This window comes from Poecilia mexicana, unplaced genomic scaffold, assembly GCF_051168715.1.
Source record: "Poecilia mexicana isolate PSO_F unplaced genomic scaffold, ASM5116871v1 scaffold_19, whole genome shotgun sequence".
NCBI classification, from domain to species: Eukaryota; Metazoa; Chordata; class Actinopteri; order Cyprinodontiformes; family Poeciliidae; genus Poecilia; species Poecilia mexicana.
Window position 1 is genome coordinate 20,982,559 of NW_028263388.1, and position 27,553 is coordinate 21,010,111.

Consider the following 27,553-nt stretch of genomic DNA (forward strand, 5'->3'; position numbering starts at 1 on the left):
TTATAGACACGATTTATCTCGTCAGTGTTAATTCGAAATAGTTCCTGTAAAGGTCACGTCACTTTCTTATAGCGATATGCGCACCGACACGGGGTTTCGCTCCACAAGCTTTGATGCATCTGTGTTACACGCCAATGCATCAGTTCTGACCCTTCAATAGTCAGAACTGAAGCAAAAATGGTCTGAATAGGTCAAGTATCTAAATACTTTGAATACCAGGCATTCGTAACCACTTTTAAATCCCTGGCCAGTGTGCTGGTTTGGTAGGTTTCCATGCTACTGGTTGTAGGCAACATTTTTCTCGACTTGCTCCTCCTCATTAGAAGTCAAATCGCCAATAAATCTGAATCTTATGATCTTCCATTCAAGCTGGAGACTTCAGGGGTCTTTGAGCAACATTTCCATCCATCCATCCATCCATCCATCCATCCATCCATCCATCCATCCATCCATCCATCCATCCATCCATCTTCTTTACACCCTTGTCCCTTAGTGGGGTCGGGAGGGTTGCTGGTGCCTCTCCAGCTAACGTTCCAGGCGAGAGGCGGGATCAACCTGGACAGGTCGCCAGTCTGTAGCAACCTTTCCCTCTTTGGCAATTTTTAGAAGTCACCTCAGCTTGTCTTCTTGTTGCTTTTTTGATATGTTTTCTAACTTTCAGATATAAAATGAAAGCTTTTTAAACAAAACATTTATACTGGGAAGATATGAGGGGGAAGCAAGACTTTATTCTGGTCTGAGCAACAAAATTAATTGTAAATCATACAAAACAACTATTTTCATCAGTGAGATATGAATGACTAACCCAGATAAAAATGCTTCCTCAGAAAAATTTCTACATATTTACACACACATTATTGTTTTGTGACAGTAGAAGGCTGCACATGACTCGCCACTTTCTCCCAAAAAGTCCAGTATTTCATCCTCTACTCTTTACTCAGTAGCATCAGTCTTTTCCTCTGTATGTGATGTTTGTGAAGGTAGATGTTGCTCCCTTGTAAAGAGGATTGTGCCCCTGCAAAGAAAACACAAATTAGGAAATTATCATTTCAGTTTCAGAGGGAGAAGGTAGATTTGGAAAGGTTGAAACAAAAGGCTTAAATGCCTAAAAAAAAAAACAATTAAACGCTCAATGTGTGCTTTCACATCTTTTATTCTGTGACTTTAGTGATTCACTGAAAATTGAGGCTTGTGAGATTTGTGAGACCACAAAGAGGCCAATTACCAGAACAGGCTGATTAGCGTTGGCTAATTTAAACCCAGCCCTTCCTCTGACTGCCTTTTGTTCAGCTGGGAGTAACAGCAGGACACTAAATAATTAAAAAAAAACCTCAGAAAACTGGCAAAGGGCTGGATGTGTGGCTTCTTAGATGTTTTAGTCAGCAAAGATAAATACTGTGCCACCTTTCAGTGTTCTGCAGATGTGCTAAAGCTGCTTTTCTGCGTGCGCCACCCACCGTGTCCCACTTGGCCCGAGCGCGCTCCTCCTCGAATTTGGCAAACTCCCGCCTGTCGTGGATGGTAACCAGCAGCTTCCAGATCAGCAGAGCGGCCAGGCCGAGGAACAAAATGGCTCCCGCTACCGACAGGAGCACCACCAAAATGTCCGGACCCTTGGGGCAGTCTGGGCGGAAGAGGAGGAAGAGATAAAGGAATGAGTGGAGGGAAACGCAGAGGAGGTCAGGAAGAGGAAGTGTTTTATTACAAATATGCTTCCTCCACGTGTCGCTGCGTCCGACTTTAAGTCTGTTGCAAAGGTTTCCTCATTCATGTCCATCCTCCATTACGAACAGTCGTTCTGATGCTTCTTGTTGTTAATAACTTGTAACATTTTGAAGCTGTAGTCAGTCGCCTACTCCAGTCAGGTTAGGCGACTGGAGTAGGTTAATTGAGAATCTTTGACAGAAACAAATCAATGGTTTGGCACCTAATTTACATGAATAACAGTTTCTTTAACAGTTAAACAGGAAGAACAGAGGAAAGGCTGCAGTGGAAAATCCTGATATCTTAGAGCCAAGGCCACAGCTCTCCCTTCCCTCATTATGGTCTGGGAAAAAAATGCAACAGGAATCTGATTTGACTGGTTTCAGAACGGACTGACAGCGGTGCTCATTAACATGGAGCATTCCTTCACCAGAACGAAAGACGACTCAACTCGTTGCCTTATCGTCTGCGCTTTTCCTATCATTCATCGGCCCGGGGAAACTCGCTATTTAAATTATCCACCAAACTCGTCTCTCAGTATTTAAGATGGAAGTCAAAGACTAAGTGCTGCTGAATCGTTTCTTGTTTTATCCAAACATCTCATGAAAAAAATTCCTTGGAAGTTTGGAAGCTCCTCAGAAAATCATCTTGACGCTTTTATTAACCCTCTGATTTTGTTGGCCTGTAGTTCCAGGCTTTAATGGCTCCTGGAAGACGTTTTCCAAACTGCAGCCTTGTTCCGAGATGTTTGGCCAAACCAGAGAGGCAAAGACAATACAAGTTCAAGTTGTGTAAAAGTTCTCAGAATCTGTGTACTGCCATCAACTGACTGGTCCAGGTTATCTATCACAGTAGATGTTTGGACTTAAATATAAACTCAAATGAGGTAAGATGCTTTAAACAGTCGGATTTTAATGAATTATGATGACCAAACTGCAGGCTAGTCGGATGTAGCATCAGCTAGATTTAACTGGATATTCCACACCTGCTCAGGTGGCAAGTCACAAAAACAGTTTCTTTTATGAATGAAGACATTTCAAGTTTCCACTTCATGATTTTGGGGTGCAGGTTTTTTGGGAACAACATGGAGTCGTCTGCAAACTTTTTCAGACAGCTAGATAGCTAACTATCAATTAACTGCAATAATTCTGTGCGTAAAAACACCATTGAGCAACATAATGGCTTCAGGAGCCCTGATCTACGTCTTTCCATTTTTTGTTCAGTCTGATCACTTTTTGAGACATTTATCGATGTAGCATTCAGAGATTAACTTAATATTAAATTTTATGTTGGGGATAAAATGACAAAGAAAACTTTCAAGAAAAAGTAGCAAAAACAGAAAAAAAAATCCAATTTATTCAGAAGTTAAAGTCCCATTTGTAGAAACTAATATTTTAATTTTTACCAATAAGTAGCACTGTAGCAGATTCACCTGAAATGTTTATGTACTTGTTCCCTTAAGCCTACAAAGCTACAATTTATTATCTTGGCATTCCTAAGTTGTTTAAAAGCACACACATGTTACTGTATGTAAAATAAAAACAAATATGATGCTATTTAAAGCTGCAGTACATAACTTAAAAAAAACATCTTTTAAAATGTACAGAATAGTAGGAGATAGATAAATCAAGCTCCTTCTCATAGTGCTAACTGCAGAAATACACCGTTCGGTCATAAACAACCAATCAGGACCATGAAGAGGGTCTTAGTGCTGTCAATCATGCTTGTGCATGTGCTGCTCACGCTCTCCCCCTTGCTCTCTGCTAGACTACAGCTTCTTCCTAGCATAGCCACCGATGGATAAAAAGTTTTCCTGGGATGTAAGCTGTTTCTCTGCCACTAAGCTGCACGTACACAAGCCTGATTGGCAGCGCTAAGATCTTTTTTTTGGCTCTGATTGGTTGTTATTGACTGGGAGCAGTGCATTTCTTCAGACGGCTTTAGGAAAAGGGGGAGGAGCTGATTATCTGTCTCATATCAGACTGTCACAACATTTTTAACAAATATGTACAAAACATCCATTTTGATGATTTTGTTAATCCTACTTGCTCTGAAACTGAATCATATTTATATATATGCTTACACTAATCCTCCAAACTACTGACCTTAAGACAACTGTCAATAAAAGCCGCCCGGTTCTGTTTGAAACTATTCATATTTATCTTTTTTGGACATTAATTTAAAGACGTATTTGTCTTATTGTATTAAACCGTTTTGGAAATCAAACTGCATGCGTGTGTGAAAATGTGCCTTCAGACAAAACAAATGCAGCTTGTTTGCAGCACTTCTGAGTAACCTACAACACGAACAAACTTTTACAGCAAACTTCAAAGCACTTTTCTTCTTCCCTTCCTCCTCTTTTTTTACTTTGCTGCTTCCGACTCGTCAGCTTTTGTTCCCTTTAGCCGCCCCTCTAACAGCTCAAACACATGTTAGAGTGTACTAAGTACTTCAAGATCATCTCTCCAGTATCATTTATTTACTCTCATTATTTTATTCAGTTGTTGCCTTTCTTTGGCTCTCTCGGTTCGCTCTCGAGCCCCGCTGTCCTCTTGAGGATTCGTAAAGTCAGCAGTTTCCTAGAGGAGCAGAGCTGCTGTTTACAGCCCTGTTTGACACAGCAGGGTGCACCTGTGTTCAAGGCAGTTTCCAGGGGTGCTTCTCTACCCACTCCTGTCTAAATTAAATACACACATTCATTAAAGCGAAAGTCCAAAGGACAGAGTTTCTCTCTGAGCGGTAATGATCATTAAAAGCGTGTTTTATACCAAGCGCTCTCTTTTCGGTTGCCAAACAAACAGGTATCAGAGAGCCTGCATGAAGAAAAGCTATTTAAAAATATAAATAATGCTGCTGCATTGGTGGCTATTCAACGTGCATTGAGTGTTTACACTTATATCCAATTTATTGTGCACATAACCTGAACCAGATGAAAAAAAATTAATAGCTTAAGCTACTGCATTTCATATTTATAGTCATTGTATTGTATTAATGCTAAATTGCTATTTTTATTATGCACAAGGCAACTGGAGCTTTTGGTTCTGTTTTAGGTTTTTATTTTTTATTTGCACTTCATCTTGACTTCATAAATTTGGCTTTAATAATAAGATAAGATAAAAAAAATCTTGTAAAGCTCTTAAATGTTGATTAATTTGAATAATTCTCATAAATATATCAGCTAAACTTAGCTTGCTGATTACAGTAAGATACAGCCAGGAATATATTTTAAAGTTATAGTATCTAACTAATTAAATTACATTACATTTTACATTTAAATCATTGTTCAAAAGCAAGTCTTGAGAATTGTGCTTTAAGCTATTAATAGAGAGACAGTTAAGGCTTGAAATTAAACATTAAAGTTTTTGGACTTTGTACATCTTCAAATGTCTTAAATTATGTATAAAGCAAAATTTACTGTAAATAATTTTACAATATTTGGAAAATATTTGTCTTTGAGTTTGAGATTCTGCATTTTTTGTTGTTTTTATTCATTTGATTAATTCTTTTATTATTTTTCATTTCTTTCATTATTTTTGTATTTATTATTATTGTTATTAATTTATTATATTTAGGATTTGATTCTATTTTTAACGTTCGCAGTGCCATGACATCATTGTCCTGGCTTTCCAAAATTGCTTGGAGGCACAGTAATCTTACTGTCTGTAAACTTCTGACTCTAAAGAAAGTTATGCAAAAAGTTTAAAAAGAAAATCAACTCATTACTGTGGCATTCAGAAAATTTTAAAAAATATAGGTAATCCTAAATTATACAAAAAGGGAAAAGTTTAGTCTGATTTCATGTTTCAGTCAAAAAACCTTCATGCTATGGTTCCAGCTTCGTCTGAAATGTTTGGGAACATTTTCTCTCTCCAGCATGGTGGGCACGTGCTGCTTACCCGGCTCTTTGACCACAAACAGGATGGATTTGCCGCTGGCGTCCTCGTAGTACTGGAAATGCTCCACGCAGTCGTTCTCGTCTTTATACGAGCAGTTTACCGCGTTTGTGTCATGGAGAACTGTGTGAAAAGGGTCAAGGAAAACGTCGGTTTGTACCCGTGTTTTTAGCTATACAAATACAACTGTCACAAACACAAATAGAAATTAGGCTGCTAAAGATGAAAAACGTACCTTTTACATACAATCTGCATTTTTACCAAATACATTGCAATGTGTATTTAAAAAAAATAAAAAGATGTAAATGTCTTGACATTGCAATTGGTACAATAAGCTTAAGAGTGTTATCTTTAAGCTAATATTTGAGATATTTCACTTAGATATCACACTGTTGCTTTTAGTGATCATTTTAAAAACTATTTTTGATACATTTTGAAATTTTCTAAGGGTGTTTTCACCCCTGATGGTCTGGTGGACTCAGTTACTTTTTCAGCTGCTGTGGTTCGCTTTCACACTGCACTGTGCCAAACAAACCTGTTCCCCTCCTCGCCTGTGGTGGCGCTGCACCAAAAACTCTTGAGGGAAACGACATAAAAACCTGTGAAGTGCAACTTCGTCCTTCATCAAATGTAAACAAAAATGAAGTGGCATCAGATTTTAGCAGCTGTAGGATTTCTCTCTTGGTGAGAGACAACAAGTCATTTCTCCTGCTAGCAATGCATCAACACGTGCCAAACTCAAGGCCCGGGGGCCAAACCTGGCCCACCAGAAAGTTTTATGTGGCCCAGAGAGATATGTAAATAAACCCTTGAGAATAACCATTATATGCTTAACTAATATTTTATGAAATAAGGGAAAGCAGTTTTCAATGGAAGAAAAAAAGAAATTCTGACTTTTTTTCCACAGAATTCTGACTTTTTTTCCCCCTCTCAGAATTTACCACAATTATTCTGACTTTAATCTTCTAAGATCAAAAGTTAGAATTCTGGGGGGAAAATGTGAGAAAAAAAGGCAGAATTCTGGAAAAAAAAAGTAAAAATTCTGAAAATAAAAAGAATTATGAGAAACAAAGTCAAAATTCTGAGCATAAAAAGTCAAAATATTGAAAAAATTGTCAAAATTTTGAGAAAAGAATTTAGAATTTGAAAAAAAAGTCAAAATTCTCAGAATTCAGACTTTTGATCTCACAAAACTAAAGCCAGAATACTTTTATTTTTCCACTGGTCATAATCTTTTTCTTAGTCTGCCACATGGCATCAATTTAATGATGTCTGGTTTTATTTAACTTTAACAAATACTCATCAAATGCAGAGGCGGCTATTTATTCATATTTTAGAGGTTTGTTAATGAGATTCATCAATACGTTTTATCACAACTAGCCCTTTGAGGACATTCTTGGTCTTTATATGGCCCAAAATAAAAATGAGTTTAACATCCTTGCTTTAGACTAGTGTGTTTGTTTTGGTTGTAATTACCCAGAATGCCATGGGTTACAGCCCACTTCCTGCTCTTGGTCCACTTGAATTCACATATGCACCAGAGTTCACTTTTTCAGGTTTTTAGGAGGACCAGAGTTTGCTTTCTTGGTCCACATCAGAGTTCAGTAATATTGATATTATTGATAACATTCATGTTTTACCAACCTGTGTTTGATCTGCTTACCTATTTCATCTACAAGTACAATCTCATCCTTGCAGATTCGACTGCAGGTGTTATCGTCATGCAGCTTTCCCCTTTTGAAATGTTTACACTCCACGCACTCCCTGTAACGACAACAGACATAATCAATGCCATTTTATCACTAGCAATAATTATAAAACCCAGATATTTTGAATTCAGCTGCAAACCATGGAAACGTGTGCATATTCATGCTCACTTCTTCATGGTACAAGCGTCTGGGCAGGTGGGGCACTTGTCACACGTGGCCCCGTAGGCCCCCGGCTGGGTACACTCGCAGACCCCACAGACACACTGGCCCCTGCCGCTGCAGAGCAGACCCAGGTTGGACATGCAGGTGTCCGTGCGTCGGGAGCAGTTGCAGTTCTCGCCCTGCCAGTCTGGCGCACACTGGCAGAAACCGCAGTTACACACTCCATGGCCTGAAACGGGGAGAAAACGTCACTTTCTGATAAGCTACTGTAGAACATGTGATATACAAGTATTACAGTAAAGAGGGGAAGGAACAAATGAGGACATGGGTGTGATAAGTTATGGGTGAGAAGGAGGAAGTGGTGAGCGGCTTTGATAGCCGTATGTAATCTGGATTACATACAGAAAACAATTTGCTTATTTTAAACAACTTTCAGAATGAGCTGTTTACGGTCTCTGTCACTTTAAGTCCAAATAAGTTGCTGATGGCCACGTCCCCCAAACTCAACATTTACACTCGCACGTAAAAATAGCTGCAGACAGATGCCTAATTATACAACCGTACATCTTTGAAAAGCAGAAATGGAGCCTCCTGCACAACCAACAAGAATGCAGCAAGTGATTTCTGAATAGTCAGTCAACAACAAAACATTTGTCTTTTCCAGCAACCATTGTACAGTGCATACGGTGGTAAAACCAGCTGACCAAAGGTGCTGGATCTCTGTTTGAGTTGCTAAGTGATGGGCTGGGTTTGGTTGGGGTTGCTAGCTAATGCCGCAGTACCAAAAAACATCAACATATTACCAAAAAAAAAAACAGCCTGTTGATTTTTTTTAAAAGCCTTTCGGCTTTTGGGCAAAATATGAATTTTGAATAATAGGTCCATTTTAAAACATATTTAAAAGTGTTTAAATGGCTCCATTCTTCACTTTAATGTGAATATTATGAACCTCCAGTTCTTGCCTTAACTCCTTTTTTAAATACCAAACTGCAAATATTTTTTTTAGAAACACCCACAGCACTCTCAAAACAATTAATAAGTGCATTTAGACTAAAGTAGGGTATGTATTTATTTTCGGTCTTTCTTAAATTCCACCAAAGTGTAGAAAGATTGAACTTTTCATTGCGTTGTTGACCACTAAAACAGACCAGTAAATGGAAAATTTTGCTTTTTGGCTTCAAACGAAATACTGTTACAGGCCTCTGTAACAAAAGTAGGTTGGCTGGTGTAAGATAAAATCTGATCTAAAATCTGATTCTGATTTTTCTTACTCAGAAGTTTGACTATTTTTTATCAGAATTTACCAGAGTTATTCTGACTTTAATCTTCAAAGATCAAGAGTCAGAATTCTGGGGGAAAATATGTGAGAAAAATAGACATAATTCTGAGAAAAAGATATAATTCTGAGAATAAAAGACAGAATTCTGAGAAACATCAAAATTCTGAGGAAAAAGACTCAGAATTCTGAGAATAAAAGACAGAATTAGGAGAAACAAAGTCAAAATTCTGAGAAAAAAGAGAATTCCAGAAAAAGTCAAAATTCTAAGAAAAAATTTCAGAATTCTGGGAAAAACGTCAGAATTAAAAAAAGTCAAAATTCTCAGAATTCTGACATTTTTCCTGCCCATAATTTTGACTCCTTTTTTTCCCAAGATTTAACCAGAATTATTCTGACTTTAATCTTCTAAGATCAAAAGTCAGAATTCTGAAGAATTCTGGGGGAAAAGGTCAGAATTTAAAAAAAAAAGAAAACATCAAAATTCTCAGAATTTTGGCCTCTGATTAAAGCCAGAATTCTTTTATTTCTCCACTGGTCATAATCTTTTTCTGTAGTCTTCATATTTATTTTACCAAATGATATCAATGTAATGGTGTTCTGTATTATTTAACTTTAAGAACTCATCGAGGTTTATTAATGAGCTTCACTAATACATTTTACCACAACAGGCCCTTTGAGAACATTCATAATCTTGATATGGACCAAAATAAAATTGAGTTTGACATTCCTGTTTTCTAACATTGTATAAAGATAATTTTTGGGTTCTTTATATTTATATTCAACAACCACAGGCTAATTAAAACAAACTATCAAAGGTCATATTAGTAATTTGTAATGATTTTCTGGAAGTCCAACTGGTAAGGCTCCTGCCTGGAAAGAAGAAGTGTCTTGTTGACGTTTCTAAACTTTAAAGCTCGTTCCATTGTCTGGCTGAGATATCGTTTTATTTCTGGATGAATGATTCATTACATAAGTGGGTAAAACTGTGCACATCAATGCCTTGTTGGTACTCCATATATATCCATGCGTGCCAATCTGAGTGATGGTGCAGAAAACATTGTGGTGCATGGCCGCAAAAAACAATGTCCAGATAAACAATGAGACAGGAAGCAGCTTGGGACAGCGTGACTGGATAAAAAATTATCCCCCAACAAGCTGTTATTACCACTCAACCGCAGAGCTGATGTCTTTTAATTTAGCCGTTCTGTGGCAGAGTCCAAACGTCCCTTGCTTTAAATGAGGAATCTGAAGACAAAGACACAGCATGTTCTGCAGAGGCCCAGTCTCTGAACATTCCCAGTCCTCTTACACACATGGTCCTTCTCTGACCAAACATGGATTTATTTTTAGCCTCATTACACCACAAAAGCCCATGAGTAAGCAGAAAGGTATTTTCATGTTACTCTGCAGACTTTTGAGAATACAGCGAACGTTTCTGGGTGAGAGCAGCAAAGGTGGGGAGAGTCAGAGTGATATATGAGATCTGGTGATGTAATGGAGGACAGGTCAGCGGTTGGTGCCAAAACTTTGCGCTATATCTCTTCTACTCACGTCATGGATCCTGACCGATTTTGATCTTCAGCACTGTGACAGAAAGTTTCAACATGGTCATAAAAATGTTAAATGCACTTTCATGCTTGTCCTTTATTTGTAGGTAGAATCTGGAGTTGATTAGACTTTTAAGAGGTTCTTTAAAAGGCTCATTTTTTCCATTGTGGACTATAATTCAACATGAATCTTTAGGATCTTCTCTGATATTCAAGGAGTCAAAATTGTACACAAATAAAACATATATGTAGAACCCACATTAACATTTGTCTCTGACTTTTTGTTGCCATCAATAAGCTTTTGGCATAAATCTGAATTGTTATAAAACTATTGTACTTGTTTTTTTGATTGGCAGAGTTTCTTTAAATTGGTTTACGCCCAAATTTTCAAATGGGTTGAATTCAGGGCTTCTAATAATCCATTTGAGAGATTTAAGGTAATATATAGACCCAGTTTTGCCCAATTTCCAACAATATGATCCAAGCTATGACCTACAAATGACAGAACATTTGTAAGAATGTTTAGGAAAGACCCAGAAAACTGAGTCACTGACCACAGGGAAGCCATTTCTGCAATCATGAGAAGGCTGACCATGAAACATGCCACATCTACTATTGTTGGAACAATATTATTCAGCAGCAAAGTGGCTGTTGATCCCAACAGGGCAACAACCACAAACAGACATCAGAACACGTTTGGGACAGGATGAATCAGAAAAAATCCCGTAGAGAATGTATGGACTTTGCATAAAAGCAAAATTCAACTCATTGATGAGAAACCCAGAACAATATCCACAGCACTGCAGGTCTCACCTGCCCCAGTACATGTTGGTGTTCAGTCCAAACCACTGCAGACCAAAAAATAAATGTCTGTTCCAAATTTGCCAATAAAAAAAATTTAAAATAAAAAAACCTCTCCAAGATTCTATGGGCTCACAATGCAAAAATGTCACATTGTGCTGCTTCTATGTATAAAACTTCATCAGCTTTTCAAAATTAAACATCATACCAACAACCAAACAAGATGGTGGTAGTGTTATGGTTTGAGTCACCATTTTTTGTTTCAGGATCTCGTCAATTTGTTGGGTTGCGCAATGGGACAAAAAACCAAAGCACGACCGTAAGTTCATGTCTGAATGGGTCAAAAAATTATGTTTTTGGAGTAGCCTAGTCAAAGGCTAAAATTCAATCCAACTGAAAAATGATGTGGCATAACCTAAAACAAACCACCCATGCTTTAAGTTCTCCTTATATGGCTGAATTAACCTCAGTGCCTAATCTTAAATGATTCAGATTGGTAATCTTTAAACGGCTGCATCTCACAATGAAAATTTTAATTATTAACATCTCCAAAGTAAAATCATCAGTTTCTATTTGATTAAACACCAATATTTTTGTGCAGCACTCAACGAGGAGGCTAAATTGCTATCAACTTCTGCATAGAAATCTTAACAAATGTAAGGGTCATGTCTGGCAGAAGAAAACTTTCATCAGGGGAGGTGAATATTTTTCTGTGCTGGAAGCTTTTTGAACTTCTTTGCACGATTGACTAAAGAAAAACACACATGGTGCCTATACAATGGCACATGTTTATTGTGTGTGGAGCCCGTGTCCTGCGCAGAAGGAGAGAGTTGTTATTGCGTGTAATCCTTCCCAGATGAGGAGGGTGGGTGGTGGCACGTCGGCACGGTAAAAGGGACTGCCAACCTTGAAACTTCTGTAAACACAGGAAACTTCACCGCAACCACACACAAAATTCACTGTGGTCAATGGATCATTTTATGCACTTTAACCATTTAAAAATACATTACATAACAAGGTTTTAATGTTAAATTAAACTTAAATGCATCCTGCATTTACTTAGACTTATATTTTTTATGTACACATGATTGAGAACTGAAGGAGTAAATGTTACATAATTTCCAGCAGGTTCAGTTGGTGTTTATGAAAATCCAAATAACTTCTCCAAAACTTGAGAATACGAGACAATGGGACATAAATATGCTCCTAATATGTACAGAGACTTTAACTGATACTGTTTTATGTGGTCAGTTGAGAGTAAAATGTATATAAAAAAAACAAAAAAAAACACTCCACGTAGCTTTGGCATAAAACAAAGGATCAATAAGTGAAAAAGTTCCCCTTATTCACAGTTATCCACTGCAGGTTTTAGGCAGTAAGTTGATGTTTTTTGGTATGTGGAAAATGAGCCATTCCAAAACTTTTGGAATGTAATGTCACAAATCAGTAGGCACTGCCCGTTACTTAGCAACCCAGCGGAACTTAGTCTGTAACCTAGCAACCCAAGTCGAGCTCCAGCTTATTTTTATTTAAAGTGACAATAGGCCTTAAAAACAACTCATACTGAAAGGAGCTCAAAATAGGCAGACCTGACCAAAAAAAAATCTGAGTATCTAAGAATGATTTTGTTAAAAATATGGATAAACATGTTTTGTATATCCCAAAGACCAATCCTAACATGTCCAAGGATAGTTCACCTTGATAGTTCATAATGAAAATGCTTATCATACATTTATTAAAGTATAATTTTAAATCCAAAAGCAAAAAGCCCATTTTACCCAGTATTCTTCTGCAGGTCATTGCACCTTACCTGAGCACAGCTCTCCTTTGTATCGCAGGCAGTTGAAGTCATCACACTCACACAGCTTCCCCCACACCTTTCCGAAGTCGCTGCTGTGGCATACACATTGGCCGCACACGCAGTCGCCGCGGCCGCTGCAGACGGGCCCCCTGGATCCCGCCGGCCCGCTGCAGCGGTCCTGCTCCATGGGGTTGTAGTCGCCCTCTGCGCACTCGCAGTACGGCCCCAACCTGCCCGGGTGGCACAGGCACATGCCGCACTCGTAGGTACCATTCCCGTTGCTACATTTGGGGCTGTTTGGCTGGGCTTTGCTCTGGCACTTGCAGTCACACTCAAAGGTGACGGTGATGGTGAGGGAGTCCTTGAAGCCAACTGGTTTGATGATGAAGGTCTTCTTCTTCTGTCTGGGACAGCCCCGAGCGCGGGCCTCTACGCTGAATGAGACCTGGAGGACAAGAAGATTGATGTTCACTTAAAGCTGCAGGATGCAAAATATGTTATTTACATATTTATTAAAACTGTGACCATGTTGTGACAGATTATTATGAGATTGACTTCCTCCACCTCCTCCTTGAGCTATTATTACCATCTGAAGAAATAAAAAAATAAAACATCCAATCAGAGCCAGGAAGCGGGTCTTAGTGCTGTCAATCAACCTTAAATACCTGCTGCTAAATGTGCCAATGGGGGAGAAACGACTTACTGTTACAAGAAAACTGTTTATCTGCCGTCACTGGTGGCTATGCTAACTAGCATTAGCATTAATGACATGCTGTGCTAGCTGAGCAGCACCACACTGAGGGTGATTGACAGTACTATGACCTACCTCCTGGTTTTATTGGTTGATTCTAGCTAGCAATTGGAGAAATCAGATAAGCTCGATTTTGCCACAGATTATCTGTCTCATACTGCACTATCACAACATAGTGGTAGTTTCAACAAAAATGGAATAAAATAGTTTTTTATAAAAGTTATATTATGTAGCTTTAAAGTGTGACAAACATTAGAAAACCACGTGGATAATTTAAAAAGATGAATTTCTGCTCTTTAAAATGTGTACACAAAAGCTTCTAATAAATATTTCTCACTGTAGGGGTGTCGCCGTTTTCTGCAGTAATTGGGTCAAAAGCCGGCGCCATCTTATGATGTAATGAGGGTAAGTCAAAACGTAAACAACCGAGGCTGAGTATACAATTTAAAGTAGTTTGTGATAAATATTTATTATTAAAAGCTCTTGTGTACACAGAAATAAGGACAGTACATCTTTTTAGAAAAGTGGTTTGTCAATGACACTTTAACTGCCACCATTTTTCACCGTTATCAAATCAATTTCATAGGGAAATATTTTTAAGGGAATGAAAAGAAAAGCACAGAGTTAAAGGAATTACTCTGCATCCATATCTGGTAGATGTCCAAAAGCGGGCAGTAACTACATCTGGAGAGAGATCCAAATATGGAAATATGATCAGAGGCAGGAAGAAAAGAAAATATGTGGAGAGCAGAATGTGTCACTTTGACTCAGGGAAGACCAACAGAGACTAAAATGTAAGTAAATAAAGTAGCAAGGTAAACTTTGAAAGCAGGCATTTAAATCCTGTATATTGGCCCAAAAATGAAAATAATCCAGGAAAGGCAGACTCAGACTGTTGATCTGTTCCCTCCTGCGTTTGCTCTTTTGACAGGATGAGGAAAGAAAAGGAGAAATGAACTTTTAAATAGACATAGACGGCAACTATAAGAGAATGGAAATATAAGGAAAAAATTCCACAATGATGGTGAAAATAGCAAAGAGAACTACTGAAATATAAATATACTTTTGGTGTTTTTTATCATGAAGTCTGGATAATGTCTCAAAGACTTGGCTGCTCAAAAATACCAGAGTTTTGAAGTCACGTTTAGTTATTATTTAATTTTTTATACAGATTTTATAATATACAAGTGTTACATTTAGTTTAAAATGCTTAGTGTGCTAAATATTTCATCTTTTTGTTATCCTGCTCTTTGTAGTACGATGGCAAATTAGGACTATTGTAGATAGAAAAAAATATAGTAAATTTCTGCCAAAAAACTCAAATGTTCAGGAAAAAAACTGACAATTTGCTGGAGAGAAAACCCTGAAATCTAATGCGTTATTTTTATATATAAGAAATTCATTTATGTGTCTTACCTCCAGAAAACAAAATTTGTTTCTATATTTGATGGATTTAATTTACTTAATATGAAAACAAGTTCAGATTTTATCCTACAAAAACCTTTAGTTTTACAGGCTGGTACCTGAAGATTTGGACTAAAATCAGTTCTCTCATTAAAGACATTATTCATTTTACTGTTTGTTCTTTTTTCCACAGAGACAATGTACATTTTATTAACCTTTTAAAAGTAATGATACATAGTAGGGTACAGCTTATTTCCACTTGCTCAAATGTTTATACGGGTTATCAATTGGTGAAATATAACAATTAATTTAATACACATCCAAAAATTTATTATCTCACTAAAACAAAGCAAACCAATCAAACTAGAATCCTACAGACAGTTCATAAAAATATTTCTTTGCCTAAATGTAAAACTGTTTAGCCATTTTTTGCCAAGTATGCAAACATTTTACAACTATAACATGAGATAATCTCATTTGGCAATGATCTGTTGTAACTGCTTTTATTAAAAGCAGTTTTTTGTGTTCAGACCAGATTTAAAACCGTAAAGATTTAATAGATTTAATTGGAGACTGACCGTGTCTCCTATTTTGAGGCCGGAGCAGGATTTGAGGCCGGGGATGAGCTCTCCGTTCAGACAGGTGGCATTAAAGGACAAGGACAGCTCCTCTGGGACACCTAGAAGCTCCAGCTCCACTTTAGAGCGAATTTTCTGACAAAACATAAAGAAAAGAAAGAAATTATTTAAACTCATTCATGTGGAAAAACTTCTGTTCTTACACAAGATGTCTGACCTGAAGCGACAGCTCGAGTTTAGACATTATTTTGAGTCAGTTCTGCTTGCGCTGGTAATTTAAAAACAGCTTTGAGTAATTGTTTAATCCACAGGATTTACTACTCCTCCATCTGTTTTCTGCTTCTTGACCTCAGGTCAAACATAAACAATAAAAATCAGTCAGAAAACGCCGACTTTTGGTCAATTTCACACTTCAGGAGCTGCCGGATTTAAACCGAGACACGCATGACTCAGACGCGGTGGGTGTGGGTCAACAAACACGTGCCATGTCCTCAGACACCGTCTAGTCAAAAATGTGTGCGTGTGTGAAAGAGTGTAAATGTGTGTGTTTCTACTCACAGCGTATGCTTTCTGGATGAGCTGGATGACGTTTCCGGAGTCGTTGGACAACGTTCCCACTGTGGTGCCAGGAATAAGCTCACTGTAGTTCTGCAAAACACAAAGACAGCAGCAAAATGAAAAGGAATATTAAAAGTTACAGAAGTGGTCCAGATGGTTTCTAATTTCTCATTTGTAGCAGCTGCAGTTTTGAGTGGCAAATTAATCTTTTTTATTTTAAATAACCATGACAATGTGAATCATTTGTACCAATAACCGTTAGCCTCTGTGGTTTCTCATGTCCGAAAAAGAGTTGCCAGATGAGTAATGCTTAAAACTGCAGTCATCATTATTATTAAAAAAAGAGTATAAATCTGATTTTCCATGTTTCATAGAGTGCTTTCCCTCCATTACAGTTTTCTTCCATTTTTGTCATTGATATAACCTGATTTAATATGAATTTCAGTGCTCAATCAAGGCTTGTGTGGAAAAGTAATTCCCCCTAAACTTAATAACCTAAAACTAGAAAAGTTTGGTCTGATTCAACTTCAGACAGTGAGGGGAAAAAAATGTGTGTCACTGAATTTAGCTGAGGTAAATGCAGAGTCTTAGACAAAGTTCTGGGTTAAAACCGAAGAAATCTGTAAGAATGAAAACACTTCTTCATAGCGCTGCATTAATTTGTGTTTGAGTGCAATATTAGTCTCAACCAGATTTGTAACAAATATATGTAAAGAATAACAAACCCAGCTGCCAAGTCCACCTGAGCAAACATAAAAATATAATTTGAAAATGAATAAATCTTCAACATTTATTTCAGACAAACCTCTCCAAGGCAATCCTGTTTGGAATACAGCTATAAGTCCATCTGATGACCATTAAAATTGTCTTCACTGTTCTTTAGATTGTTTACGTGAGATAATCTTCCTCACTAAGGCATTCCATGTTTCCAAAGCTCAAAACTTGAATATGCTCAGGAATTTCCTGATCAGAAATAATCAACATCGGTGGAATCGGAGCTAGCTTAAATCTCTGTTAAACAATTGTAAAGAAACTGACACACACTGTTGTTGTAGAGAACAAAAATGTGGAAGAAGCGCTTTATTTTACTTTAAAACAAACTGGTCTTTACTAATTGTGTAGTTTCAGTGTTTAATGAAAAACGCCACAAAAACACAACTATCCACAATGTTGAGCCAACTTTTCTGACTTCATCCTCTTTTATCGCTTGCGATTTAATAGTTTGTGACTCAATAATAGATGATTATATAAGCTATAATTATAATAAACAGTGCCTTATTTGTTACAAACAGAAATATAAAAAGTGTGGCTTGCATTTTGTCACAAACTATTGAACTATTGAAAAATTTTGGTGTTAGAATGGCCTAGTCAAAGCCATGACTTAAATCCAACTCAGAATCTATTGCAAATAAATGACAGAGATTGTGCTATTTTGCAAGAAGAGGCAAAAATGTAAGTCTCCATATTTAGGAAGCTGCAGGCATATTTCAAAATACTTTTTAGATTATGAAATATTTCACTAGAAAGTATCTTTCTTATCATCCTGTCATGTTGTTGCTTCATCCAGCATTTACGGCGTTTGTATTTAATACCAGAACAGGAACGAAAACTACAGCCTGATCAGTGAGCATTTGTTTCCAAACTCAGTACATGTGGCAGGCTTTTATTTTAACAATATTATAGCTGTGAAGTTTGTCAGAATTTGTTTGGATTTATTCTGTTAAATAAAAAAGTTGTGTTTTAAGTTACGCTGCTCTTGGCAGTTGGTGGTTACCGTAGCAACCTTTAACTGACAGCTCCGCCCCCTTTTTTCTGTTGCCGTCGGTAACTGTGGCAGTATTAGGATCAGCTCTGTGTTTCCTTCACAAGTATTATAATTTGACATAATGTTTTAGACAAATTTAATCATATACAAGTAATTTTGCTATGTTTTATGTATGTTTTTAGCTGTTATCATTATTAATGTTTAATTTTCCAACTGCTAACTGCTCATGGGGAGCTATTGCTTTGTAGTTTGTGTAGGGTTATTTATTATATTATATTTAATTTATAGGGGCAGAAGCTGCTGGAATGATGTTAACCACCAACTTGATTTCTGCTTTTGTTAGAATAAATACAATGAACCCGAGTGTGTCTGTCGTGAAGACAACCTACTCAATCTGAGATAAACATAAGGACTTTAATCTTTACTAAATAAGTTTCTAGACCGTTTAAACTGCCAGTTTTTAATAAACTGATGAAGATTTTGAATATATTGGGCTTGAACTGACCTGGTATAGGGGGACCACAGGGTTGGTGACTGCAAAGATGAGGTTGATGTTGTTCTCTGACATTTTCTCTGTGATTAAAGCAAGTGACGGATAATCCTGCAAATCAAACAGTGTGTTTAGCTCAAACAGCACTGAACTACTTTTATAAGACGTGTCTGTTCACATGTTGTTGATCATCCTCCATGCTTACCATAGTGGTGGACATGCTGTACATATTGTCGGCGTTCAGGTGGCACTGCCCGTCGTTGGGATGCACGATTCCAGCGAGCCGACCGTCCAGAGCCACGTGGGTTTTGGCATCGGAGGTGAAAATCAGGAGGTGGGATGCACCTGGACGCCAGCCGATCTGCTCCTAATTCAGACATAGGAGATGGTTCTTATAGCTAACTAAAACTAGAAAAATAAAAACTTTAATTAAGAAAACATTCTTGTTAACTAAAATAAATAAAAACTGGAATTAATGGGGAAAAACTATAACTAACTCAAACGATATGATGCTTTTGTTAAACTAACATACTGAACTTAAAGATATAAAATCCTTCGTTTCATGTTTATGAATCTGTTTATTAGTCTTTTGAACGAATGTGAAATATAGATATATATATTTTTCCCCACACAAGCTGTTTACATCAGCTGTTGGCAAATTACAGCATATACAGCTCATGGTGGCACAAATGCCAGTCCGCAAAAAGGCGACACCAAAAGTTGGGAGAAAACACTAGAATCAGTTGTTGCTCAACATGAATAAATTTTTTAAAAATGGTTTATATACATACAAAACTTCAACCTTTGTGAATTCTGGACCTAAAAATTAACCAAAGTATGAAAAAACTGAAACTACTAATACTACTACTGACTAATGAAAACGAAACAATATTTAATTTATAGCAACTAATAAAAACAAGCAAATGCGCTCCATAAACTAACTACAGCTAACTAAATTAGACAAACAAAAAGTCACACCAAAATTAAACTGAACTACAATGAAAAACCCAAAACTATTAAAAACCTGATGCAGGGAGAGAAAAAAAACTTCCAACAATCCCTTTATTTTTTCCATCCCTGTTTTCCACCTACTTAAAGAGACTATTAGTATATATATTTTTTCTAAACATCATGTTCCTTCAGGGTGACAGCAGAGAAAAAGAATGCAAATTATCGTGTAAGTAAATGTTTACGTGGCAGCAGAAATGGCTGCATTCATGCAGCGCGCCTCTCCACCTTGCACACAGCAGCCTGGATGATTGCATCGAATCCTCCCTCCGGGGCATCCCGGTTCCTGGACACCATCTGCTTCTTCACCTCCTCCGTGAACCGGCCCACTTCCTCCGTCAAAGACAGCACGTGTTTGTAGCCGAACTGGGGCAGACAGGTGGTATTAATGCTGTCAATTGAACAGAAATTCACTGTTTAATTAATGCTGCATGATAAACTTTTTTTTATTTTGATGTCTGGTGTCTCTTTTATCTGGTTGCAAACTTTATTTCCTGTTTTAGTTCCTTTGATTTGCTTTCTCTGTTACCAGATGTTTCCTTTAGTTCCTTTTGTCCCAGCCCTGCTGATCATCAGCTCTATTTTGTGTAATGTTGTCTTTTGCCAGTAATCAGCCTCACTGCCTCTACCGTGCATTTGGTTTTGATAATCAAGAAATGCTAGTTTTCACTTCCTGTGGAATATTTTTGACAACAGTGACCAAATTACAGAGAACAGTAATTTGAGAAGAAAATGGTCCAAGACAAAGGGTTGAACATTTCAACCCATCGAAGTTTCTAGTTTGCACATATTGTTCCACTGCAGGTAAAGCAGCAGAAGCTCATTTTTAAAATGGACTTCTTATGCAAAATTCACATTTTTTCTGTTTTTGTTCATCCATTTGGGTCTCAACTGCTTCTAAAAGCAGCCCAAAAGCTTAAAAAAAAACACAGAGCGCCAAGTTTTTTGCAATAAGTTTATGTTTTTTGGTGTTTGGAAAGTAGTTTGTTTAAAAAAACCTCCAGAATGTATAGGCAGAACTGAGCTGACAAAAACCTTATTATTTAAGAATAATTTTGTGCAAAAGACGTAATGAAAATTATGTATAACATTGTATAACCGACAGACTTCTCTTAATTTGTCCAAGGAAGTATAAATAAGTCACTTTGAAAGTCTTGGATTTGGGTTTCTCTTCTAAAGCAAACAAAATGCAGTGCTAACCTCATGAACTATGCCCCAATGCTTTGGCCCTCCATGCCAGCAGGGGGCACCCAAGATTCCTTGAAGTCTCTCACAAAATAGTGTGGTTTAAAAAAATGTTATCTTAAAGGAAAAGCAGTGATCATATGCTTGTCCATGGAGGAGCGAATGCTGCAAGTCCATGACTCAATGGACTTCACATCACATCAATGACATGATGTGAATAGAATTGAATGCACAATATGGGCTTTTCTAGCAGCCATTGTACAGCATACACAGCTGACAAAGGCTGTGTTTGCCCTGCAGCCTGAAGTGACCCAATTCCGATTTTTTTTACATTTTTTTACTTAATGTCAAAAAAATATCTGATCTTTTCATGACATTCTGAACAACACAGATTGGATTTTTTTCCAATGCCACCCAGGCCACTAAGATAACCGATACGTATCTGATATTTTTAAAAGTGACCTGAGTCCAGGTCGCATTCATCCGATCTGAGCGTCATTGATACTCGACGAATGTCCCTATTCTGCGTCCTGATAGGCACAAGCGGGAAGAAAAACAACAACCATAGCGGACTGTAATGAGGATTAAGTTGTTAAAGTGCTGGCTCTGGTCGGACAACAACCTCAAAATTGTAAGCTATGCTCGCCCATTAGCCTCCATGTTTACTTCCTGGAATACACAGTGTGAACTGCATTCTGGAGAATACGGTGTCTCCAGTGACACTTGACAAAAAATCAGAATTGGGTCACATCAGGTTGCAGTGCGTATGTAGCCCAAAAATGCTCGAGCTCTGCTTGGGTTGCTAGGTAACGGGCTGGTGTTTGCTGGGGTTGCTAGGTGATGGTTAGTGCCTACTGATTTGTGACTTAACAATCAAGAGGTTTTTGAAATAGGTTTTTTAGTGTCTAGAAAACGACATCAACTCAATGTCAAAAAACGGCTTGGTGTTTTAAGCACTTTGGCTGTTTTTAGAAGAATTAGAAACTCAAACTGAAACACAAAAACGTGTAAAATGTAAATTTTGCTAAATAAGTTCCCTGTAAAAGCGATCTTCAGTGTGCTAGTTTTTTTTGCCCAGCTTTTCAGTATTCTACAAATATCGTCATAGATACTGAGGAAAGATTAATTTCTCCTACAGGACCCATGTTTCTCTTCTACGTCAGGAACTCCTTAATGTGCTTTATCTTACAATGAAACATTCCTGTCGACCAGCTTTTGTCAGACTGCGTGTAAACAGAACGTAAATATACCCAGGAGACATAAAACCAACAAATCAATCCCAGAGGAGAGTCTGGGTGGAGTTTCAGTGAGGCAGCTTACAAGCATTCGCTCTCAGTCTGCGAGTAAAACTACCTGTGGCTGATTGAGAGCAGCTGACCAAGCAGTTGTGGTTGCCACGCTGAGCTTTTAACGACTGCTGTGACTCTGACTGCTCTCTTACTAAGCAGCACAGCGATTAAAGATGTCCTCACTAAAATGACATCATCTGCTTAATGGTGTTACACGCAGACATAAACAACCGCTGAGATCAGCCCTGTTTCTGACATGGGCATGCACATATACAAAGTCAGGATTTCGATGCAGCAAGTCAAAAACAATAAGCAACAAACATGCTTTCAAGGTTTCATCAAAAAAGTTTCTTTGAATAAAAGTTTTCCCTTTGTTACGTCACGTTTGTTTTTCACTTAGCTGGGGTTAAATTCCATGATGTCTTGGACAAAAAATGCAAACATTTGCTGCAAATTACATTGTTAAAATATTTATTCTCTTTGTCGAGTCAACAAAGCTTTCATGCCGTTAGACTTTAACATGATCGCAGGAGGGAATGTCACAGATACCTACGTGTTTTTACTCAGTTACTTGTGAACATGTCACATAATAGGAAGAATTAGAGTTGTTTAAATTCAATTAAATCCTAAAAACTCCAGTGTTTTCCATTTGTTTACTGTAAGTTCGAAATAAAATTAAATAATAATAAAATGTAGCAATTATAATTTTCAACACTAATCAAATAAATAAATATATTTTAAAATGTTTAAGAAATTTTGAGTTTAATAAGACATAAGATCTAATACTAAATACACTCATACTCATACGTAAGGACAATTTAGAGACAAATCAACTTAACAGCCATGTTTTTGGACACTAGAAGGAAAATGGAAATTACTGAAGAAATTAAGAAAGAAAGAGATGTTGTTACTTTTAATATGGCTGAATCATAAATAAACACATTGAGTCTTCTTCTGACTTAAATCTGCAGTATGTAACTTTAATAAAATGTGTATATTTATATGAAACTGTCACTATGTCATGACAATTTGGTATGAGGCAGACAATCTGTGAAAAAAAATCAAGCTCCCAGTGGTAAACAGAAACGACCAATCAGAGCCAGGAGGCGGGAGAGCTTCAGCTTGTTGTGAATGCTAAAGCTAGTTAGCATTAGTAGCGAGTACATAAGGGAGAGTGACAGTGCCAAGGCCCGCCTCTTGGCTCTGACTGGTTGTTTTTGGTTGAGAGAAGTTAATTTCTTCAAATGGTAATAGTAGCTTAAACAGGAGGTGTATGAGATCGATTTTTTTCACAGATTATCCATCTCATAAACTGTCTCGACATGGAGACGGTTTGTTGTAACTTTCCGATTTATAAATTCATATGAAAATGTCACATCATATCATATAATAATAATAATAATAATAATAATAATAATAATAATAATAATAATATTACCTGTAGCAGGGGTTTTTCACGGCCGCCTCAGGTGAGATGTACATGTACGGCGACAGCGGTTTGTCCACAAAAGCCCCGAAGCCCATGCGCAGGTTGCTGGTGGTTCGGTTCATGGCTTCGGCCAGACCGCGGCCCAGCGTCCTCAGGCGGAAAAGGTCATCGTTCATCGAGTAGGACAGGTCCATAAGGTAGTAAAGGTCAACCGGGTAGTCTTCTACCTGCCGCACCTTCACTGTGAAGCGCTTTGCATCATCTGGGAAACGTGTCATAGTTTCTGACTGTAAATAAAACTCCTGAACTGGGACCGTAACTCTCTGGTCTCTGAAATGAACCCACCTGGCCTGAGAGTGATATGCAGTTTCTGCGGCTTTATCTGGGTGACATCTTGGGTCGCTCCGGCCGCCTTGTTGCTCAGCGGCCGGTCCTCGATCACCTGGAGTTTGCTGGTTGGAGACTCCAGACCGGATGACTCACAACCCGCCGAGATCAGGTTTTTCTTCAGGTCGCAGCGTGACGAGCTGGCAACTCCATGACCAAAGTCCTGGTGGGAACGACAAAGTGAAACATATTCTGTCAAAACCATTCTCTTCTATCGCAATAGAGTATAAAATGAGCTGTGTTATGTATTTTCCAAGCACAGAGAGCCATTTTATAACACAATAAAGTAACTACGTTATCTTGAATTGTTGTAAAAATGCTGCATATGTAACAGGGTTTGTTTATTTAGTCTTCAAGTTAAATTTTTTTAAAGTCAAGAAGTTATTTCTCCTGACATATTGGTTCATAAATTCTGTTGCTGCTTTTGGCAGTTGGTGGTTACCATAGCAACCGGTAACTGACAGCTCCTCCCCCTTTTTGTTCCCACTTGCTTTGTTTTCAGGGTGACATTTAGGGTGCGTTCACACTGCAGCCTGAAGTGACCCAATTCCGATTTTTTTGACGTAATGCGACCTGTATCCGATCTTTTCATGGCAGTGTGAACAGCACAGGTCAGATTCTTTTCGAATGTGACCCATATCCGACACGTATCCGATTCAAATGCGACCTAATGTCCAGGTCGCATTCATCCGAACTGAACGTAACTGATTCTCAACAAATCTCACTATTCTGCGTCCTGATACGCGCAACCGGGAAGAAAAACAACAACCATGACGGACAAAGTTGTTAATAAGCTGCTCCGGTTGGACAACAACTTCAAATATTTAAGCTAAGCTCCACCGTTAGCCTCCATGTTTACTTCCGCAAACACTGAGCACTTCTTCTTTTTATGGCGGTTGGCAGAACACTGAGAACGCTGACGCTATTGCGCCCTCTACTGCGCATGCGGGACACTTTCAGGTCGTTTGCCCGTTCACACTGCAGAATTCATACAGGTCGCATTTACTGGCAGTGTGAACGGCCCGGCAAAAAAATCGGAATTGCCAAAAATTGGAATTGGGTCACTTCAGGCTGCAGTGTGAACGCACCCTTACTGTCCTGCGTTCTTGATGAAATAAACTTGAATTATTGAACCGAGTCTCTTGTACCCAAAGATTTTACTCAAGTAAGAGTAGCACTACTTCAATATATTTTAATCAAGTAAAAATAAAAAGTAGCTGTCCAAGAAATTACTCAAGTAGGAGTTAAAAATTATTTGGTAAAAAGTCTATTCAAGTACTGAGTAACTAATCAAATTATCAGTCATTTAATATTTAAAATTACATCATCAGATGGAATAAAATATAAAGTTATGTGGAAATTTTGGCATTTTAAGGACAAAAATGACAAGAATTCAAAATAGGGCAAAATAAAATTTTTCCTAATCAGTTTCTCTCAATGAAAAACTTATGAAACTTTAACAAAAACTGCAGGTGTGTATCTGTGTCTAGTGAATTTTGGTTAAATCATGTTTGTTTTTAATTCAGTGGGTAGAAAATAAAGAAATTTTATTCAAGTAATAGTAGAAATACTTCATAATAAAACCACTCCAGTAAAAGTAAAAAGTACAGCATAGAAAAAAGTCAGTTTTTCCCAAAAAAGTTACTGAAGTAAATGTAATTGAGTAAATGTAACTAGTTACTACTCAACTCTGCCTGCCAGGTATGTTTTTGATGAGTATTATTAAATTGACTTTATTTACCATTCATCATGTCAAATAAAGTCAATTTAATAATTCTGGACCAGCTGTACATAAAAAGGACAAGTTCAATGAGTCCCTGCTAAGAGAACCCAGGTTAAAATCATAAATAAGTCTGTAAATACTTTTTAGATTACTAAATATCGCGTGTTCCTCCCCCCATTACTCAGTTTTACAGTAATAAACTGAGCTGGCACTAGAAAACATGACTCTATCCTCATGTACGGACACATGGGACACTTAATGTTTGTGGCGTCACAAACGATTGAGTATCTCACTTTAAGAAAAGTCATCCGGGTTTACAGCTGCTTGATGGGGAGGTTGGTGCCAGCCTGCATCAGCCGGGCAGCTCATTACTTGCATGAACCAAAGCAGAAGAAGGTAAAGTACCCACCTCCTGGAAGCACCAAGCACAGCTGGGGTGCACAGCCAGACACTGCTTGCATGTGCTGGCTCCTCTGGAGGTGCACACGTTTGAACCTGGATCCAAGAGGAGAACAGTTATTTATCCCAAACCACAAAAGAAAAAACAAATAACAACAATAATCAGGCAGCTCCAATAATAAAACTGTGGTGTTTTAAGACAGGTATGAGATTGTTTGTGTATCAGCTTGAGCAAATAATCTCCACTGCAGCTAATTATATCAAATAATTGACTATTCTGATGACTAATTGATTAATCGGATCAAACATTATTTAACCACAAGTTTATTTTTTTAACAATATTAGAAATACATTAAAATATGCTAATAAACAATTTAATTTCCTCTTTAAATCAGAAATGTAATCATTCCTTTAGTGAACACTTGAACATTTGTAGCAAAGGATGAATGTACAGCTAAAAAATACTTAGCATCAACATGTGAAAACCTCAACTATTTCTGCTGATCTATTGACTATTTTTGGACAGCAAAAGGTGATTAAGATATATTTTTGTGCAAAATTTGAACCAGGTGAAGCTAAAATGAGAAAATTTAAGTAAAAATGTATCAAAGGACAGTGTTTTTTTATATTTAAAATGAAAAATCTCTATTTTTTTACAGTTTTGGTTTAATTACTGCTCTGAGTTTGTTGTTCTCACGGAAAATTGTCTTTTTTCTGAGTATGTTAGTGATTAATTGATTATTAAATTAGCTGACAATGATTTCAATAATCGATTAATCGTAATTAATCCGATTAATTGCATCACCCCTACTTTAAATGAGCTGCTGGCTCACTCCAACATACATAAAAAGTATAACAATACAATAAGTTTGTCCTTAAAATAACAAAATTTCCACTTAACTTTATATTTTGTTCCATCTGAAGATTACATTTTTACTTGAATAATTTTATTATGAAGTATCTCCACCCTTACTTGAGTTAAATTTCAGTTTTTTTTTTCCCACTGAATGAAGAACAAACATGTTTTTACCAAAAATTCACCAGATAGAGACACACTCTTGCAGTTTTGTTAAAGTTTCATAAGTTTTTTATTGAAAGAAACTGATTTGAAAAATATTTTCGAAAAGTCTGATTTTGTTATATTCTGTCACTTTCTGTTACTGTCATTTTTGTCCTTAAAATGCCAAAATTTCCACTTAACTTTATACTTTGGTCCATCTTATTATGCATTTTTTAAATATTAGAAGCTAGGAAGTGTGATAAATACCCAAAGTATATTGGAAATCTTCTCACTTCTCTATCAATCTGGAATCCCTCATAATCATTTTGAAAGAAAGAAAATAAGCATAAAAAATGACTAAAATCATGTTTTGCTGCCCCCTTGTAAGCCATCTGTGTATAAACAAAAAGCTGCATAAACTCACCGCTTGCTGCTATTTTCCCTGCAAATGTGAAAACACACATCCATAAGAGCCAGAGCGTTGGGAGCGCAGCCATCCTGCAGCTCAGGGCTGAGTTTGAGGATGCAGGCTGCAGTCTGAGTAGCACCAGTTGAAGAGCAGCAGGAAAAAACTTAGCTGCAACTCTAACAACTCCAAATACAGTCAGATGCCTAAAAGCCAGCCCAACTCTGCTCCCCCCACATTCACTTCATTAGGGGAATAGGCGGGGAAAGTGCAGCATTTAAACTT

At 37.4% G+C, this 27,553-nt stretch overlaps 1 protein-coding gene across 1 annotated transcript; it reads right to left on the minus strand.

The window, feature by feature from the left end:
• Positions 1-708: 708 nt before the first annotated feature.
• itgb3b (integrin beta 3b) lies at positions 709-27,447 on the minus strand. The gene is made up of 15 exons (XM_014973395.2): positions 27,287-27,447; positions 25,873-25,958; positions 23,699-23,903; positions 23,363-23,615; positions 19,679-19,841; positions 18,648-18,809; positions 18,458-18,553; positions 16,188-16,277; positions 15,630-15,764; positions 12,906-13,341; positions 7,475-7,697; positions 7,261-7,361; positions 5,601-5,720; positions 1,458-1,624; positions 709-1,015 (listed from the first exon to the last, which is right to left on the minus strand). The coding sequence occupies exons 1-15, from the start codon at positions 27,357-27,359 to the stop codon at positions 947-949; spliced, it is 2,379 nt and encodes a 792-aa protein (XP_014828881.1). The 5' UTR covers positions 27,360-27,447; the 3' UTR covers positions 709-946.
• Between the last annotated feature and the right edge of the window lie 106 nt (positions 27,448-27,553).

What these genes read in the sequence shown, in the direction of transcription:
- itgb3b (XM_014973395.2), bottom strand. Translation starts at nt 27,359, where the DNA reads ATGGCTGCGCTCCCAACGCTCTGGCTCTTATGGATGTGTGTTTTCACA. An exon ending in GCCTCAAAATAGGAGACACG is followed by an intron (nt 13,342 to 15,629) that starts GTCAGTCTCCAA and finishes CTTGTCCTCCAG; the next exon opens with GTCTCATTCAGCGTAGAGGC. An exon ending in CAAAGGAGAGCTGTGCTCAG is followed by an intron (nt 7,698 to 12,905) that starts GTAAGGTGCAAT and finishes TCCCCGTTTCAG; the next exon opens with GCCATGGAGTGTGTAACTGC.